Source organism: Entelurus aequoreus, linkage group LG10 (genome assembly GCF_033978785.1).
Source record: "Entelurus aequoreus isolate RoL-2023_Sb linkage group LG10, RoL_Eaeq_v1.1, whole genome shotgun sequence".
Classification (NCBI taxonomy): domain Eukaryota; kingdom Metazoa; phylum Chordata; class Actinopteri; order Syngnathiformes; family Syngnathidae; genus Entelurus; species Entelurus aequoreus.
Window position 1 is genome coordinate 76,973,300 of NC_084740.1, and position 20,000 is coordinate 76,993,299.

Sequence of the window (20,000 nt, forward strand, 5' to 3'; positions counted from 1 at the left end):
TTCTACTTATTTCAATGTCTCCTTTTCAACCACCAGCTTCTACTTATTTCAATGTCTCCTTTACAACCACCAGCTTCTACTTATTTCAATGTCTCCTTTTCAACCACCAGCTTCTACTTATTTCAATGTCTCCTTTACAACCACCAGCTTCTACTTATTTCAATGTCTCCTTTTCAACCACCAGCTTCTACTTATTTCAATGTCTCCTTTACAACCACCAGCTTCTACTTATTTCAATGTCTCCTTTTCAACCACCAGCTTCTACTTATTTCAATGTCTCCTTTTCAACCACCAGCTTCTACTTATTTCAATGTCTCCTTTTCAACCACCAGCTTCTACTTATTTCAATGTCTCCTTTTCAACCACCAGCTTCTACTTATTTCAATGTCTCCTTTACAACCACCAGCTTCTACTTATTTCAATGTCTCCTTTTCAACCACCAGCTTCTACTTATTTCAATGTCTCCTTTACAACCACCAGCTTCTACTTATTTCAATGTCTCCTTTTCAACCACCAGCTTCTACTTATTTCAATGTCTCCTTTACAACCACCAGCTTCTACTTATTTCAATGTCTCCTTTTCAACCACCAGCTTCTACTTATTTCAATGTCTCCTTTACAACCACCAGCTTCTACTTATTTCAATGTCTCCTTTTCAACCACCAGCTTCTACTTATTTCAATGTCTCCTTTTCAACCACCAGCTTCTACTTATTTCAATGTCTCCTTTTCAACCACCAGCTTCTACTTATTTCAATGTCTCCTTTTCAACCACCAGCTTCTACTTATTTCAATGTCTCCTTTTCAACCACCAGCTTCTACTTATTTCAATGTCTCCTTTTCAACCACCAGCTTCTACTTATTTCAATGTCTCCTTTACAACCACCAGCTTCTACTTATTTCAATGTCTCCTTTACAACCACCAGCTTCTACTTATTTCAATGTCTCCTTTTCAACCACCAGCTTCTACTTATTTCAATGTCTCCTTTACAACCACCAGCTTCTACTTATTTCAATGTCTCCTTTTCAACCACCAGCTTCTACTTATTTCAATGTCTCCTTTTCAACCACCAGCTTCTACTTATTTCAATGTCTCCTTTTCAACCACCAGCTTCTACTTATTTCAATGTCTCCTTTTCAACCACCAGCTTCTACTTATTTCAATGTCTCCTTTTCAACCACCAGCTTCTACTTATTTCAATGTCTCCTTTTCAACCACCAGCTTCTACTTATTTCAATGTCTCCTTTACAACCACCAGCTTCTACTTATTTCAATGTCTCCTTTTCAACCACCAGCTTCTACTTATTTCAATGTCTCCTTTACAACCACCAGCTTCTACTTATTTCAATGTCTCCTTTTCAACCACCAGCTTCTACTTATTTCAATGTCTCCTTTACAACCACCAGCTTCTACTTATTTCAATGTCTCCTTTTCAACCACCAGCTTCTACTTATTTCAATGTCTCCTTTTCAACCACCAGCTTCTACTTATTTCAATGTCTCCTTTTCAACCACCAGCTTCTACTTATTTCAATGTCTCCTTTTCAACCACCAGCTTCTACTTATTTCAATGTCTCCTTTACAACCACCAGCTTCTACTTATTTCAATGTCTCCTTTTCAACCACCAGCTTCTACTTATTTCAATGTCTCCTTTACAACCACCAGCTTCTACTTATTTCAATGTCTCCTTTTCAACCACCAGCTTCTACTTATTTCAATGTCTCCTTTACAACCACCAGCTTCTACTTATTTCAATGTCTCCTTTTCAACCACCAGCTTCTACTTATTTCAATGTCTCCTTTACAACCACCAGCTTCTACTTATTTCAATGTCTCCTTTTCAACCACCAGCTTCTACTTATTTCAATGTCTCCTTTTCAACCACCAGCTTCTACTTATTTCAATGTCTCCTTTTCAACCACCAGCTTCTACTTATTTCAATGTCTCCTTTTCAACCACCAGCTTCTACTTATTTCAATGTCTCCTTTTCAACCACCAGCTTCTACTTATTTCAATGTCTCCTTTTCAACCACCAGCTTCTACTTATTTCAATGTCTCCTTTTCAACCACCAGCTTCTACTTATTTCAATGTCTCCTTTACAACCACCAGCTTCTACTTATTTCAATGTCTCCTTTTCAACCACCAGCTTCTACTTATTTCAATGTCTCCTTTACAACCACCAGCTTCTACTTATTTCAATGTCTCCTTTTCAACCACCAGCTTCTACTTATTTCAATGTCTCCTTTACAACCACCAGCTTCTACTTATTTCAATGTCTCCTTTTCAACCACCAGCTTCTACTTATTTCAATGTCTCCTTTTCAACCACCAGCTTCTACTTATTTCAATGTCTCCTTTTCAACCACCAGCTTCTACTTATTTCAATGTCTCCTTTTCAACCACCAGCTTCTACTTATTTCAATGTCTCCTTTACAACCACCAGCTTCTACTTATTTCAATGTCTCCTTTTCAACCACCAGCTTCTACTTATTTCAATGTCTCCTTTACAACCACCAGCTTCTACTTATTTCAATGTCTCCTTTTCAACCACCAGCTTCTACTTATTTCAATGTCTCCTTTACAACCACCAGCTTCTACTTATTTCAATGTCTCCTTTTCAACCACCAGCTTCTACTTATTTCAATGTCTCCTTTACAACCACCAGCTTCTACTTATTTCAATGTCTCCTTTTCAACCACCAGCTTCTACTTATTTCAATGTCTCCTTTTCAACCACCAGCTTCTACTTATTTCAATGTCTCCTTTTCAACCACCAGCTTCTACTTATTTCAATGTCTCCTTTTCAACCACCAGCTTCTACTTATTTCAATGTCTCCTTTACAACCACCAGCTTCTACTTATTTCAATGTCTCCTTTTCAACCACCAGCTTCTACTTATTTCAATGTCTCCTTTTCAACCACCAGCTTCTACTTATTTCAATGTCTCCTTTTCAACCACCAGCTTCTACTTATTTCAATGTCTCCTTTTCAACCACCAGCTTCTACTTATTTCAATGTCTCCTTTACAACCACCAGCTTCTACTTATTTCAATGTCTCCTTTACAACCACCAGCTTCTACTTATTTCAATGTCTCCTTTACAACCACCAGCTTCTACTTATTTCAATGTCTCCTTTTCAACCACCAGCTTCTACTTATTTCAATGTCTCCTTTTCAACCACCAGCTTCTACTTATTTCAATGTCTCCTTTACAACCACCAGCTTCTACTTATTTCAATGTCTCCTTTTCAACCTTGTGCTAGGTTTTTCTTATCCAAGGTTGCTTGTCGCTGGCAGCCCCAAACTTCCCGGCTGTGTTACAAACGTGAGGTGGCCGCCCTCACTGGGTGGCATAGTCCTATTGCCACCCTGCCCCCCACCCTCACTGGGTGGCATAGTCCTATTGCCGCCCTTCCCCCCGCCCTCACTGGGTGGCATAGTCCTATCGCCGCCCTGCCCCCCGCCCTCACTGGGTGGCATAGTCCTATTGCCGCCCTGCCCCCCGCCCTCACTGGGTGGCATAGTCCTATTGGCCGCCCTGCCCCCCGCCCTCACTGGGTGGCATAGTCCTATCGCCGCCCTTCCCCCCGCCCTCACTGGGTGGCATAGTCCTACCGCCGCCACGCAGCTCAGTCCAGTCCGCAATTTTTGTCCGGTTAAAAATGTCAGAGCAGTGATTGATTTGTCGCTATTGGGCACCATTCTGTCAGGGCACCACCCATTGGGGTGGGTCTACCCAAAGGGTGGAGAGTGATTGGTCTGCATGACAAGGTGTCACAATGTGACATTTATGCTTGGCCATCCAGCAGTGGAAAAACAAGCCTGTTCCAGGACTTCCATCCTAAACCGTACCGTCGTAAACTTCCAGTCGTGTGAAAGTAGCAATAAAGAACATCTTACCGATAAGGAAACGCTCCATGAGCTCGCTGTGGGTCATCTTGAGGAGGCCTCGGCCAGAGTACGTGGCTAGGGTGGGGTCGGCCCCATAGGACAGCAGGATGCGAACCACGTCCAGGTGGTCGTTCTCCACCGCGTCGTGAATGGGCCTGCAAACATGGAGACGCAATTATTTCTAATGACTAGAAATCAAATATATGTGCTATTGTACAGTTTCTTAACCATAGGGCCATTGTTGGGCCGCGGAATATCTGCTTCTCAGCTGCGGTCCGTATGGGTCGCAGCGGTACTCAGTTGTAATACACTTTTACACCACTTGTGGCAGTAATGACAACATCACACAAGTACTCAGGTGTAATACACTTTTACACCACTTGTGGCAGTAATGACAACATCACACAAGTACTCAGGTGTAATACACTTTTACACCACTTGTGGCAGTAATGACAACATCACACAAGTACTCAGGTGTAATACACTTTTACACCACTTGTGGCAGTAATGACAACATCACACAAGTACTCAGGTGTAATACACTTTTACACCACTTGTGGCAGTAATGACAACATCACACAAGTACTCAGGTGTAATACACTTTTACACCACTTGTGGCAGTAATGACAACATCACACAAGTACTCAGGTGTAATACACTTTTACACCACTTGTGGCAGTAATGACAACATCACACAAGTACTCAGGTGTAATACACTTTTACACCACTTGTGGCAGTAATGACAACATCACACAAGTACTCAGGTGTAATACACTCTTACACCACTTGTGGCAGTAATGACAACATCACACAAGTACTCAGGTGTAATACACTTTTACACCACTTGTGGCAGTAATGACAACATCACACTAGTACTCAGGTGTAATACACTTTTACACCACTTGTGGCAGTAATGACAACATCACACAAGTACTCAGGTGTAATACACTTTTACACCACTTGTGGCAGTAATGACAACATCACACTAGTACTCAGGTGTAATACACTTTTACACCACTTGTGGCAGTAATGACAACATCACACAAGTACTCAGGTGTAATACACTTTTACACCACTTGTGGCAGTAATGACAACATCACACTAGTACTCAGGTGTAATACACTTTTACACCACTTGTGGCAGTAATGACAACATCACACAAGTACTCAGGTGTAATACACTTTTACACCACTTGTGGTAGTAATGACAATGTCACACAAGTACTCAGGTGTAATACACTTTTACACCACTTGTGGCAGTAATGACAACATCACACTAGTACTCAAGTGTAATACACCTTTACACCACTTGTGGCAGTAATGACAACATCACACAAGTACTCAGGTGTAATACACTTTTACACCACTTGTGGCAGTAATGACAACATCACACTAGTACTCAGGTGTAATACACTTTTACACCACTTGTGGCAGTAATGACAACATCACACAAGTACTCAAGTGTAATACACTTTTACACCACTTGTGGCAGTAATGACAACATCGCACAAGTACTCAGGTGTAATACACTTTTACACCACTTGTGGCAGTAATGACAACATCGCACAAGTACTCAGGTGTAATACACTTTTACACCACTTGTGGCAGTAATGACAACATCGCACAAGTACTCAGGTGTAATACACTTTTACACCACTTGTGGCAGTAATGACAACATCACACTAGTACTCAAGTGTAATACACCTTTACACCACTTGTGGCAGTAATGACAACATCACACAAGTACTCAGGTGTAATACACTTTTACACCACTTGTGGCAGTAATGACAACATCACACTAGTACTCAGGTGTAATACACTTTTACACCACTTGTGGCAGTAATGACAACATCACACAAGTACTCAAGTGTAATACACTTTTACACCACTTGTGGCAGTAATGACAACATCGCACAAGTACTCAGGTGTAATACACTTTTACACCACTTGTGGCAGTAATGACAACATCGCACAAGTACTCAGGTGTAATACACTTTTACACCACTTGTGGCAGTAATGACAACATCGCACAAGTACTCAGGTGTAATACACTTTTACACCACTTGTGGCAGTAATGACAACATCACACAAGTACTCAAGTGTAATACACTTTTACACCACTTGTGGCAGTAATGACAACATCGCACAAGTACTCAGGTGTAATACACTTTTACACCACTTGTGGCAGTAATGACAACATCGCACAAGTACTCAGGTGTAATACACTTTTACACCACTTGTGGCAGTAATGACAACATCACACTAGTACTCAAGTGTAATACACCTTTACACCACTTGTGGCAGTAATGACAACATCACACAAGTACTCAGGTGTAATACACTTTTACACCACTTGTGGCAGTAATGACAACATCACACAAGTACTCAGGTGTAATACACTTTTACACCACTTGTGGCAGTAATGACAACATCACACTAGTACTCAGGTGTAATACACTTTTACACCACTTGTGGCAGTAATGACAACATCACACAAGTACTCAGGTGTAATACACTTTTACACCACTTGTGGCAGTAATGACATCATCACACAAGTACTCAGGTGTAATACACTTTTACACCACTTGTGGCAGTAATGACAACATCACACAAGTACTCAGGTGTAATACACTTTTACACCACTTGTGGCAGTAATGACAACATCACACAAGTACTCAGGTGTAATACACTTTTACACCACTTGTGGCAGTAATGACAACATCACACAAGTACTCAGGTGTAATACACTTTTACACCACTTGTGGCAGTAATGACAACATCACACAAGTACTCAGGTGTAATACACTTTTACACCACTTGTGGCAGTAATGACAACATCACACAAGTACTCAGATGTAATACACTTTTACACCACTTGTGGCAGTAATGACAACATCACACAAGTACTCAGGTGTAATACACTTTTACACCACTTGTGGCAGTAATGACAACATCACACAAGTACTCAGGTGTAATACACTTTTACACCACTTGTGGCAGTAATGACAACATCACACAAGTACTCAGGTGTAATACACTTTTACACCACTTGTGGCAGTAATGACAACATCACACAAGTACTCAGGTGTAATACACTTTTACACCACTTGTGGCAGTAATGACAACATCACACTAGTACTCAGGTGTAATACACCTTTACACCACTTGTGGCAGTAATGACAATGTCACACAAGCAGAAGAATTCTGGAACTAAAGTAATAGAGAAGTTTCTTCAGCGCAAAAATTATGACTTAAATGATGAAGCTGTATTTACATTTGCAATTTTATTTTATTAACAGTTTAGTTAAGAAACATATTTATTATTATTTTGTTTAAATATTATAGCACAACATACATTAACTGTATGTAAATAAATGATGTGTCATTTATCAGTCCCTTTTTATGCAGTATATTTGGTTACTTCCTATTTTTTAATCAGGCTGACCTAAGCCAATAAGTAATATTTGTGATTTAAACATGTTTCATATCATTTGACAAGGTTGTAAACTGTAAGTAGGTTAGGTACAATTATTGAATATGATTAAAATTAAGAATAAGATGACTAAATCAGTGTTAATATTTGAATGGGCCCCCGGCCCCAAGATCAAAGAGTTGAAGAACCCCTGGTATAATACAAATGATGACGACAATGTATCCCACTGGACGACACCACTGTAAGATCTGACTTACTCGCTAGCATTAGCTTACATCTAGAAATGGACATAACTTTGTTTTTCCAAGCATGGAAAGGAAGGAAGTAATTGTGAAAGACAGCTGAAAATAAATGTATTCAATTAAAGACAGAAATGTTGTGGACTTTGAGCGTATCACTGCTAGTCCAGAATGAGACTAACGCCGGCGAAAATGTTTAAATAATATCTAAATGGCAGACATTTATCCATGAAAATATGGAGAAGCTGCTGATGGTGTGCTTGATAGAGAAGCTGCCGCTAGGAAATAATTCTACTCTCTAAGTTAAAATATGTACATTTATTACATTACTTTGTAAAAGTACTGCAGTTGTTAGGACATTCTATTGCCTTGTTTAACAGTTGGGATTTCTCTCTAAAAGGCACGTTACAAGTTCAAATTGTGCTGCACCGAATTAACTGATTTCAATTCATTTCAATGGGCAATGTTCATTTAAATGTTTTGAGTTAGTAGCTCCGTCATAGAACCAATTAAGCCCGTCAGTTGAGGTAGCACTGTATCTCCAACTAACACAAATATGGAGGCACATTTATTAGACAGAAGTGTACTAGCATTTGGTTTGATTCAGTGCCAATTGTTAAAGAAATCCATCCATTTGCTACCACTTGTCCCTTTCTGGGTGGAGGGGGTGCTGGAGCCTCTCTCAGCTGCTTTCAGGCAGTAGGAATGCACAACATAAATAGACTTGCTTCCCCTAGTGGCGAAGTTGCAAAATGACAGTTTCATCATCACAAAAAAATGCCATAAGTTTGTGGAAATGAAAGTAAGGCAGACAATTTTTCTCTGAATGTAGCGAAGTGAGGCGACTGATGCATCCCTGGATTGTTACATCTTGTTTCAACCTGCCGCTCGTGTGTCACGCTGACGCTCTTGGCGACTGATGACACATGTGACGTGCCCCGCCCCCCCATTGCGTGCCAGACGCGTTTGAGGTGGACGTACCTGGTGCCGTCCTGCGCGCTGCAGTTGATGTCGGCGCCGTAGTCCAGCAGGTGTTGGACGATGCTGAGCCAGCCGCGGGCGCAGGCCTCGTGGAGGGCGCAGTAGCCGGCGTAGTCGCGGTGATTCACCTCGCACACTCTGTTCTCCAGGCAGTAGAGCACCACCTCCTGCAGGGACACAACACAAGTTTAGCTACTAACATTATCTGTTCTCTAGGCAGTAGAGCACCACCTCCTGCAGGGACACAACACAAGTTTAGCTACTAACATTAGCTGTTCTCCAGGCAGTAGAGCACCACCTCCTGCAGGGACACAACACAAGTTTAGCTACTAACATTATCTGTTCTCTAGGCAGTAGAGCACCACCTCCTGCAGGGACACAACACAAGTTTAGCTACTAACATTAGCTGTTCTCTAGGCAGTAGAGCACCACCTCCTGCAGGGACACAACACAAGTTTAGCTACTAACATTAGCTGTTCTCTAGGCAGTAGAGCACCACCTCCTGCAGGGACACAACACAAGTTTAGCTACTAACATTAGCTGTTCTCCAGGCAGTAGAGCACCACCTCCTGCAGGGACACAACACAAGTTTAGCTACTAACATTAGCTGTTCTCTAGGCAGTAGAGCACCACCTCCTGCAGGGACACAACACAAGTTTAGCTACTAACATTAGCTGTTCTCTAGGCAGTAGAGCACCACCTCCTGCAGGGACACAACACAAGTTTAGCTACTAACATTAGCTGTTCTCTAGGCAGTAGAGCACCACCTCCTGCAGGGACACAACACAAGTTTAGCTACTAACATTAGCTGTTCTCTAGGCAGTAGAGCACCACCTCCTGCAGGGACACAACACAAGTTTAGCTACTAACATTAGCTGTTCTCTAGGCAGTAGAGCACCACCTCCTGCAGGGACACAACACAAGTTTAGCTACTAACATTAGCTGTTCTCTAGGCAGTAGAGCACCACCTCCTGCAGGGACACAACACAAGTTTAGCTACTAACATTAGCTGTTCTCCAGGCAGTAGAGCACCACCTCCTGCAGGGACACAACACAAGTTTAGCTACTAACATTAGCTGTTCTCCAGGCAGTAGAGCACCACCTCCTGCAGGGACACAACACAAGCGCTCGGGTTCAGCGCAAAGTCCTACAAAGACAGACGGCTTCTTGCATGCAAAGTTCCCCGTGGCAGGCAAATGATGGGAGGAAGAGGAGGGGAGGGGAAATGAGCGTGTTCCTGCGCCGGACTAACATAAAAACTCGCACACAAGCGCTCCCCATAATGCTGCAGCTGGCGGCGGACGCGTCCAGGAGAACCAGTTATGACTCAACCGGCGCGTTGCCTGCCAGATTTGTGTGTGTGTGTGCGTGTGCGTGTGTGTGTGTGTGTGTGTGTGTGCGCGTGTGCATGTGCGGATGCCGCTGTGGCAGACAGTCACGGCGGGCCCGGGCAGCGAGCGCGGCGTAATGGAAGCGGAACAAAGAGATTTGATAGACGCACTCAAGAGCTGGAAATGTTTTCTCGGAGTCTCCGGGCGGCGACGGCCGGCATCCAGCAGGAAAATAGACGGGGCTGGCTTTTATTGGACCGCCGCGGTGTCTGCTGCTACTAAACTGAGGAAACGTGTGCGGATACTGCCGCTGTGCACTGATAAGATGGGATGTTGCACACGTGCATCCTGACATATTAATACATATATGTACCTTTGTGTGACAAAATGATGGGATGTTGCACACGTGCATCCTGACATATTAATACATATATGTACCTTTGTGTGACAAAATGATGGGATGTTGCACACGTGCATCCTGACATATTAATACATATATGTACCTTTGTGTGACAAAATGAGGACCGCGCTTTAAGGCGGCCTGACAAACATCACATGGTGGCGCTTTCATCAAACCACATTGACTTCCAATTTCTCGCACATCTCACTCTACCCCACCCCAACTCAGGCAACTCACTACAAATATAATAATAGAATATAAAACTTGAAGGATATTTGTATTATGTATGCTAGCATGTCCTCAAAAGTATTTTGACGACAACCCAAACGCCAAGCATATCCTTTTTATTTTCACAGAATTCTATTTGATTTTTTAATACCTTTTTTTTATTTTTTATTATCGAAGCGTTTCACACAAATAGGTGTTAAAACATGAGACCTCTGTTGGTGCTATCATTCTTTTTAATACAAATACACCATATGGTGGCGCTAGTATGTAGCCCCAGATGGACTTGAAATTTCACACACAGCTCAACATATACTCTTTCAACACACCCGGTGTAACTTTACGGAGTTTAGCCAGATAACCACAGAATTTGGTACACACCTTTCAGGGACTGACAAGAACATGCCCAGAAACTTGGAGCAAGATTGGTTAAATAACATGGCTGCCGACAAGTAAAATGTACATTGACCACTTGATGTATTACATGTGCTAGCTTTTCTTCCAAAACATTTTGACCGCGCCACAAATGTCAACCATTAGGTGTTCAATATCTATTTCTTTTTTTTAACTTTTTTCTACCCCTGAACCACTGCACTCAAATAGGTGAATGTTTATTAAATATGTATTTGCTATCATTTTTTATACAACTATGTCCAATTTCCCACACACCTAATTGTACTCACTGTAACTTTAGAGAGTTGGGTAATAACCGAATGACCGCAAAATTTGGTACGCACTTCTATCGAACTGACGAGCACAGGTCTATGAAATGGGAGCAAGATTGGTGGAGAAGCATTGAGGAAAAGGTACATTCATTTGAGGATAGCTTTACTGTATTGTGTAGGCTAGCATGTCTTCCAAAGCATGTTGACCACAACCAATAGGGGGCGCCACTAATGTCACTGGGGTTGTACGCTACACCAATATTAGTATAGTACCGCCATACTAATTAATCATATTCGGTTCTATACCGCCTCTGAAAAGTACCAGTTCGCCGCACCCCCGTCACGTTGTGACATTGCTGGTTTTACGAACAGAAGAGCATGTTCAGCAGCGCACGCACACAGAGTACTTACAAGCAGACACAGTGTGTAGACAGAAAAGGGAGAACGGACGCATTTTAGCTTAAAAACTAACAAACACTGAAACGCCCTCAGGAAGAGGTTCTTTAAGACATGGCGAGCTAGCTAGCTAGCGGCTAAAGTTCATCATCAGTGTTTTAGCTACTTCTAAATCACTAATCCTGGCCTCCATGGTGACAAATAAAGTCAGTTTCTTACAAGTATCATTATCACTGCAGGACGAGGAATAGCTAAACATGCTTCACTACACACCGTAGCTCACCGGCATCAAAATGTAAATAAACCCCATGGTGGATCTACACCCAACATCCACTGTAATGATACCAAGTACAGGAACGTATCTTGTCGATACTACTATGATTACATCGATATTTTTTGGCATCACAACATCTTCTTTCGTTTTTTTAAATGTATATATTTTTTTATAAACTCAGGAAATATGTCCCTGGACACATTGATTGATTGATTGATTGATTGATTGAAACTTTTATTAGTAGATTGCACAGTACAGTACATATTCCGTATAATTGACCACTAAATGGTAACACCCCAATAAGTTTTTCCACTTGTTTAAGTCGGGGTCCACGTTAATCAATTCATGGTAACTTTGGGGACTTTGAATATGACCAATGTATGATCCTGTAACTACTTGGTATCACATCCATACCTAAATGTGTGGTATCATCCAAAACTAATGTCAAGTATCAAAGAAGAGAAGAATAAGTGATTATTACATTTGAACAGAAGTGTAGATAGAACAAGTTAAAAGAGAAAGTAAGCAGATATTAACAGTAAATGAACAAGTAGATTAATAATCAATTTTCTACCACTTGTCCTTAATAATGTGTAGAAAATAATAGGTGTATAAATGACACAATACGTCAGCAGACTAATTAGGAGTCTTTGTTTGTTTACTTAGTAGTAAAAGACAAGTTGTCTAGAATGTTCAACATTTTATTTAAGGACTAAATGACAATAATAAACATATGTTTCATGTACACTAAGATTTTTTGTTAAAATAATGACATTTTCTGTGGTCCCCTTTATTTACAAAAGTACCGAAAAGTATCAAAATAATTTTGGTACCGGTACCGGTATCGGGACAACACTAAATGTCACGATGGGGTGGGCCAATCTTTGAAAAGTGTGCGTGCACGTCAAACGCCAGCGCTACAAGGTCCTCCTAACAGCTCACCTCCCTCCTCTCAACCTGGGGAATGACTCCAAACTTCCATTTCTATGCTAATTCTCGCCCTCCAGCTGCTCCAAGTGTTTATCTCGCTCTCTCGGCGGGGGAAGGAGGAGGCCCGGCCAGCAGACTGGCGGGATGAGCCGCTGGGGGGGTGGAGGCAACACCCCGACAGATGACAGATTAATGAGTCTGCGGATGAGATCTGCCGGGGCCGTCCACTGGGCCGCAGCTGACAATAACAAGAGATGAAAGGGTGGCCGCTTGTCGTGGGTGGCGGCCTAAAGCGCCTGTGCACGTGGGTGTGCGCGCGTCTGTACATGTCTGCGTGTGTGTGTGTCTGCGTGTGTGTGTCTGCGTGTGTGTGTCTGCGTGTGTGTGTGTGTGTGTGTGTGTGTGTGTGTGTCTGCATGTGTGTGTGTGTGTGTGTGTGTGTGTGTGTGTGTGTGTGTGTCTGCGTGTGTGTGTGTGTGTGTGTGCGTGTGTGTGTGTGTGTGTGCGTGTGTGTGTGTGTGTGTGTGTGTGGCGATAAGAGTGATTTAGAGGACGATCTGGGCCAAGCAAGGAATGGAAAGGAAGGGAGGGAGGGAGGGAGGAAGGGAGGGAGGGACCGGGGAAAGAAGTGAACAAGTGCGTGCAAGAAGAAGAAGTGTGTGAATAAGAAGGAGGGAAGGAGGGAAGGAGGGAAGGAGGGAAGGAGGGAAGGAGGGGGACATGCCAACTGGTTTTCACTCGCCGCCAGAACTCCCGTTTGCCTGCTGGAAGAAGATTCACGAGCACTGTGCCGAAGACTCCCCTCTGGGGGATTCCATTTTGTGTGCATGCGTGTGTGTGTGTGTGTGCATGCGTGTGTGTGTGTGTGTGTGCATGCGTGTGTGTGTGTTCTTGTACTTCTACACTTCCTGAGACATCAACAAGGAAAAGTAGCTTCCATATGAGGAGGTGTGAACAACAATTGGTCCCAATACAGAATAACATTGCATCTAGTAGAGAATGTCTTATTTGCACCCCTGCTGGTGACATCAAAATTAAGGTGGTCCCAAAAAAATTGACTGTCAACATATGAAATAACAAGTGTGTGTAAGAAATTAAAATTCGACCCCTTTGGCTAAAATTAATTAAAACAAATATATATAAATATGTATAAAGAAACATAATGTAATATCTATCCATCCATCCATCCATTTTCTACCGCTTGTCCCTTTCGGGGTCACGGGGGGTCGCTGGAGCCTATCTCAGCTGCATTCAGGCTGAAGGCAGGGTACACACTGGACAAGTCACCACCTCATCACAGGGCCAACACAGACAGACAACATTCACACGCTAGGGACCATTTAGTGTTGCCAATCAACCTATCCCCAGGTGGTGGGAGGGGCCTATCCCCAGGTGCATGTCTTTGGAGGTGGGAGGGGCCTATCCCCAGGTGCATGTCTTTGGAGGTGGGAGGGGCCTATCCCCAGGTGCATGTCTTAGGAGGTGGGAGGGGCCTATCCCCAGGTGCATGTCTTTGGAGGTGGGAGGGGCCTATCCCCAGGTGCATGTCTTAGGAGGTGGGAGGGGCCTATCCCCAGGTGCATGTCTTTGGAGGTGGGAGGGGCCTATCCCCAGGTGCATGTCTTAGGAGGTGGGAGGGGCCTATCCCCAGGTGCATGTCTTAGGAGGTGGGATGAAGCCGGAGTAGAACCCCCACAGTCACGGAGTGAACATGCAAACTCCACACAGAAAGATCTCAAGTCCGGGATTGAACTCAGGACCTTCGTATTGTGAGGCAGACGCACTAACCTCTCTACCACCGTGCTGCCTCATACTGTAATAACTTGAAGTAAATAAGGAAGATTAAAAATCAATTACAAAAAAATTCAAAAAACTTTTTTTTTTTTAAACTCAATTCAGTTTTTCTTTTAAATTGGGAACAGTTTCTCATATTCTTGTTTCTGTAATATCGCAATATTTTATTGTAAAATTATTACTTTATGTAAAATTATTACTTTTTTGTCATATAAAATTCTGACTTTTATCACAATATTGCCAATTTTTTGGTTCTTGTAAAACTGACATTTTTTGAGTAAAAATTCAGATTATTATTATAATATTGCCAAAAATGTTAAAGTTTTCTCATAAAATCCTGACCTGTCGAGTAAAATTACGACTCTTTTCATAAAATTGTCAAAATGTTAAGCTTTTCTTGTAAAATTGCGACTGTTATCCAGTAAAATTCCAACTTTTATCATAATATTGCACAAATGTTCAGTTTCTCTTGTAAAATTCTGACTTGGATGAGTAAAATATACGACTTTTATTATAATACTGCCAAAATTCTCAGCTTTACTTGTGAAATTGTGACCATCTTCTTGTGAAATTCCAACTCATTTTTCACAACAAGCGTTTTTATGTGCATAGTATGTATATATTATTCATGTTGTAAATACACTTCTTTATATGTGCATAGTATGTATATATTATTCATGTTGTAAATACACTTCTTTATATATCTAGAACGGCTGGTCCTAAAGAGGGAGGCATTTTAAGGAGGTCTCAAGAAGGTAACAAATACAAGAATGTGTGTGTTTATGTGCCGCTGATGAAGGTGTGTGTGTGTGTGTGTGTGTGTGTGTGTGTGTGTGTGTGTGTGTGTGTGGCTGTGGAGGAGGTGTAGCGCTAAACCTCAGGAGCTGTGTTTAATATCGCTGGGAGAGAGCGAGGAGCTTAGCACGAGAGCCCCGGCTTCCCGCCAGATATGCACACACGCGCACACACACATCTCCACAGTATAATGAGATGTTGCGCGCGCACACACACACACACACACACACACACACACACACACACACACACACACACACACACACACACACACACACACACACACACACACACACACACACACACACACACACACACACATCTCCACAGTATAATGAGATGCTGCACACACACACACGCGCACACACACATCTCCACAGTATAATGAGATGTTGCGCGCGCACACACACACACACACACACACACACACACACACACACACACACACACACACACACACACACACACACACACACACACACACACACACACACACACACACACACACACATCTCCACAGTATAATGAGATGCTGCACACACACACACACACACACACACACATCTCCACAGTATAATGAGATGTTGCGCGCGCACACACACACACACACACACACACACACACACACACACACACACACACACACACACACACACACACACACACACACACACACACACACACACACACACGCACACACACACACACACACACACACAGCCCTCCTCCTCCTCCTCCTCCTCCTCCACCCTCCATCCTCTAATCTCCCTCTCTAGAATGCTTCCCCGCGCTCGCCTGCAATCAATGCATCACTCAGACATTTAACCCCTTGCGGCGCAGCCTCCGCTTACGCGCCACGCATACAAGCCGGCGCGCTCAGGCGCCGCGCGCCGGTCCAGGGGACACGCTCGGACAAGTGTGTGGTTTTTTTACGCTAATAAACAAAAAGACCTGAAAGGATAATTACTTTTCGTGTGTGTGTGTGTAGTATAGATCCCTAATAAATAACCTCTTTTTTGAGAAGCTCTTGAATATAAAAAAGTGAAGTGGGAAAAACAAGATCTTGTTTGCATCTGTTAATGTGATGGTCGTACGGCCCGCTTAGCGCGTGAGCTCGCGGCTAACAGTCCTAACGAGGAGGCGCGTGCAAAGCTGGTTAATTGAAGGGACTGTCATTTGTTACTGCCTCCCTGCACAGCAGCTGCTAACGCCGCAGCGTTCAAGTCCGCCAAGGAAACGTCCCCACTTTAAAAGCCAATGTGATGGAAATCAGCGAGTGTTTGTCGTGTTCGGAAAAAAAAGTCCCCCTCACACAAGACGGTTTGCCTTGTTTTTGTTTAGAGACACCAATTTAAAGGCCTACTGAAATGAATTTTTATTTATTCAAACGGGGATAGCAGATCCATTCTATGTGTCATACTTGATCATTTCGCGATATTGCCATAATTTTGCTGAAAGGATTTAGTAGAGAACATCGACGATAACATTTTTGGTCGCTGATAAAAAAGCCTTGCCTGTAGCGGAAGTAGCGTGACGTCACAGGTTGAAAGGCTCCTCACATCTGCACATTGTTTACACCAGCAGCGAGAGAGATTCGGACCGAGAAAGCGACGATTACCCCATTAATTTGAGCCAGGATGAAAGATTAATGGATGAGGAACGTGAGAGTGAAGGACTAGCGTGCAGTGCAGGACATATCTTTTTTCGCTCTGACCGTAACTTAGGTACAAGCTGGCTCATTGGATTCCACACTCTCTCCTTTTTCTATTGTGGATCACGGATTTGTATTTTAAACCACCTGGGATACTATATCCTCTTGAAAATGAGAGTCGAAAACGCGAAATGGACATTCACAGTGACTTTTATCTCCACGACAATACATCGGCGAAGCACTTTAGCTACGGAGCTAACGTGATAGCATCGTGCTTAACTGCAGATAGAAACAAAAGAAATAAGCCCCTGACTGGAAGGATAGACAGAAGATCAACAATACTATTAAACCATGGACATGTAACTACACGGTTAATGCTTTCCAGCCTGGTGAAGCTTAACAATGCTGTTGCTAAGGACGCCATTGAAGCTAACTTAGCTACGGGACCTCACAGAGCTATGCTAAAAACATTAGCTATCCACCTACGCCAGCCAGCCCTCATCTGCTCATCAACACCCGTGCTCACCTGCGTTCCAGCGATTGACAGAGCTACGATCCTGATCATCTATGCGGTCGGCGGCTAGCGTCGGATAGCGCGTCTGCTATCCAAGTCAAAGTCCTCCTGGTTGTGTTGCTGCAGCCAGCCGCTAATACACCGATCCCACCTACAACTTTCTTCTTTGCAGTCTTCATTGTTCATTAAACAAATTGCAAAAGATTCACCAACACAGATGTCCAGAATACTGTGGAATTATGAGATGAAGACAGAGCTTTTTGTATTGGATACAATGTGTCCCAATACTTCCGTTTCAACCATTGACGTCACGCGCATACGTCATCATACATAGACCTTTTCAAGGGGAAGTTTCGCGGGAAATTTAAAATGTCACTTTCTAAGTTAACCCGGCCGTATTGGCATGTGTTGCAATGTTAAGATGTCATCATTGATATATAAACTATCAGACTGCGTGGTCGCTAGTAGTGGCTTTCAGTAGGTCTTTAAAAGCCGATGTGATGGAAATCAGCGAGTGTTTGTCGTGTTCGAAAAAAAAAAAGTCCCCCTCACACAAGACGGTTTGCCTTGTTTTTATTTAGAGACACCAATTTAAACAGAAAGAGAACACTGTAATGTACATGCCGAGCCAGCAGGTGGCAATGTATTCCATCATCATTGCTTACAATGTTTTTCAAAAACTTCACATTTTTCTAAACGGTTTTAGTTGTCATTTTAAAATAAGTTAAAAGCCTTGCGCAAAAGAAACAACTTTGGGATGACTTTATCCGCATAGATCAGTACACCAGGTGGGAACTATTGGTAGTGCCTTCCACAAAGAACCAGTGAAGACGGGACACTGTCACATGACATTCAATGGCAACTCCCCTATTTGATGTTGGTGCTTGCCAGTGACAGCTCCATGGCAAAAAGGCACAACATTTGTGGCTCTAACTTGCTGTGTTAAAAAAGGGGCTTGCAAGTTGTAACAACACAACAGCCGTCTGTTCAATTGAATAGAAGTTGAAAAGGATTTGCAAATTATTGTAATTTGTTTTTATTTACGATTGGTTGCTATGTAGAACGTGCCAACTTCACTATAAGTGCCGTTCCGTCTTCTAGCCGTACATAGCGTTGCTAGACGTATAGATTCTTCATTCATCATTCCAAGCAACGTTTCTAAGTTTCACAGTAGAACTAAAACAATTCTTACTTATTAAACTGTCCCATTTCTGATGTCTGTAGGAGGGTTTTCATGCTTATTGCTATCGTCTGTGCTATCATAATGTAATGAAGCTAGTCGTTAGCATGAGCTAATATGCTAACACGTTTACGAGTGTCTGTGTTAGTATTATTGACTTATGGTGGCATTCTTTTCGTATTGTTTCAGTTTCTCAAATTCCTCAGTAAATTCGGCAAAACGTCACCATGGAGTTATTGAGTCTGTTTGGCTGATTGGAGAGCTAGCTTGCGCGGCTAGTGGCTCCATGACCATGACTTCTGTTTTGTTTGAACATCTGTTTGGAAACAACAAGGGTATCTAAATAAAAAATGTCAAAAATATTTCTGTGTCAATACGTAATTTCACAACATATATACTGTAAATCACGGACTATAAACCGCTACTTTTTACACTTTGAACCCTGTGGCTTATAAAACGATGCGGCTAATTAATGTTTTTTTCCTCAGATAACAGCGACAATAAAAATAGTTTTAAAAAAAAAACCAACAACGAGCAAATACACCTAGAAAGTATTTTGTTTGGTTTGTGCTGTGCCGCCATCTTCTGGACAGGTTCCCTCACTGCAGGTGTCCTTCCATTTAAGGGTAATGCTGCTTTTGAGTACCGTTCATCTTCCAGCCGTGCAGAACATTTCTGCTCCTATAGATTCTTCATTCATCACTCCAGGCAACGGTTGTAAGTTTTACAATATAACTAAAACTGTTTGTACTTACTAAACCGTCCCATGTCTGAAGAAGTGTTTTCCCGCATATTTGGATGTGCTATCTTAATGTAATGACACTAGCGTTGTTAGCATGAGCTAATATGCTAAGACATTTACGAGTGTCCATGTTGGTATTATTAACTCACAATGGCATTCATTTTGTATTGTTTCAATTTCACAAAATTCCTCAGTAAATTCCCCAAAACGTCAGCGTGGAGTTATTGAGTCTGTTTAGCTGATTGGAGAGCTAGCTTGCGCGGCTAATGGGTCCATGACCATGGCTTCTGTTTTGTTTGATCAGCCGTTTTACTGACACCGTTTGGGAACAATTAAGATATATAAATAAACATCTACAAAATCTTTGCGTAAATTACTCATTTCACAACGTATATAACTGCGGCTCAGTCTGGTGGAAACTTGTTTTTTTTAATGGGTGCGGCTTATATACCAATGCGCTCTAGAGTCCATAAAATAGGGCAAAAATAATGGCTTAGATTCATATAGCCCTTTTTTGTAGGCCCAGCTGCCCTGTGGTAGACTGACAGAAAGATGGCTGCCATC

General features: G+C 42.5%; 1 protein-coding gene across 2 annotated transcripts in view; it reads right to left on the minus strand.

Annotated features, from left to right (window-relative positions):
• The window catches only part of bcor (BCL6 corepressor), a 131,200-nt gene that overhangs the window by 44,195 nt on the left and 67,005 nt on the right, over positions 1–20,000 (minus strand). The window contains exons 10-11 of one of the 2 annotated variants that reach the window (XM_062061736.1): positions 8,540–8,706; positions 3,897–4,042 (exon numbers count right to left, since the gene is read on the minus strand). In XM_062061736.1, coding sequence (XP_061917720.1) covers positions 3,897–4,042; positions 8,540–8,706 — 313 coding nt within the window. Of the gene's footprint in view, positions 1–3,635; positions 4,043–8,539; positions 8,707–20,000 lie in introns of those variants that run through there. The other variant, XM_062061735.1, reaches the window with a different exon arrangement.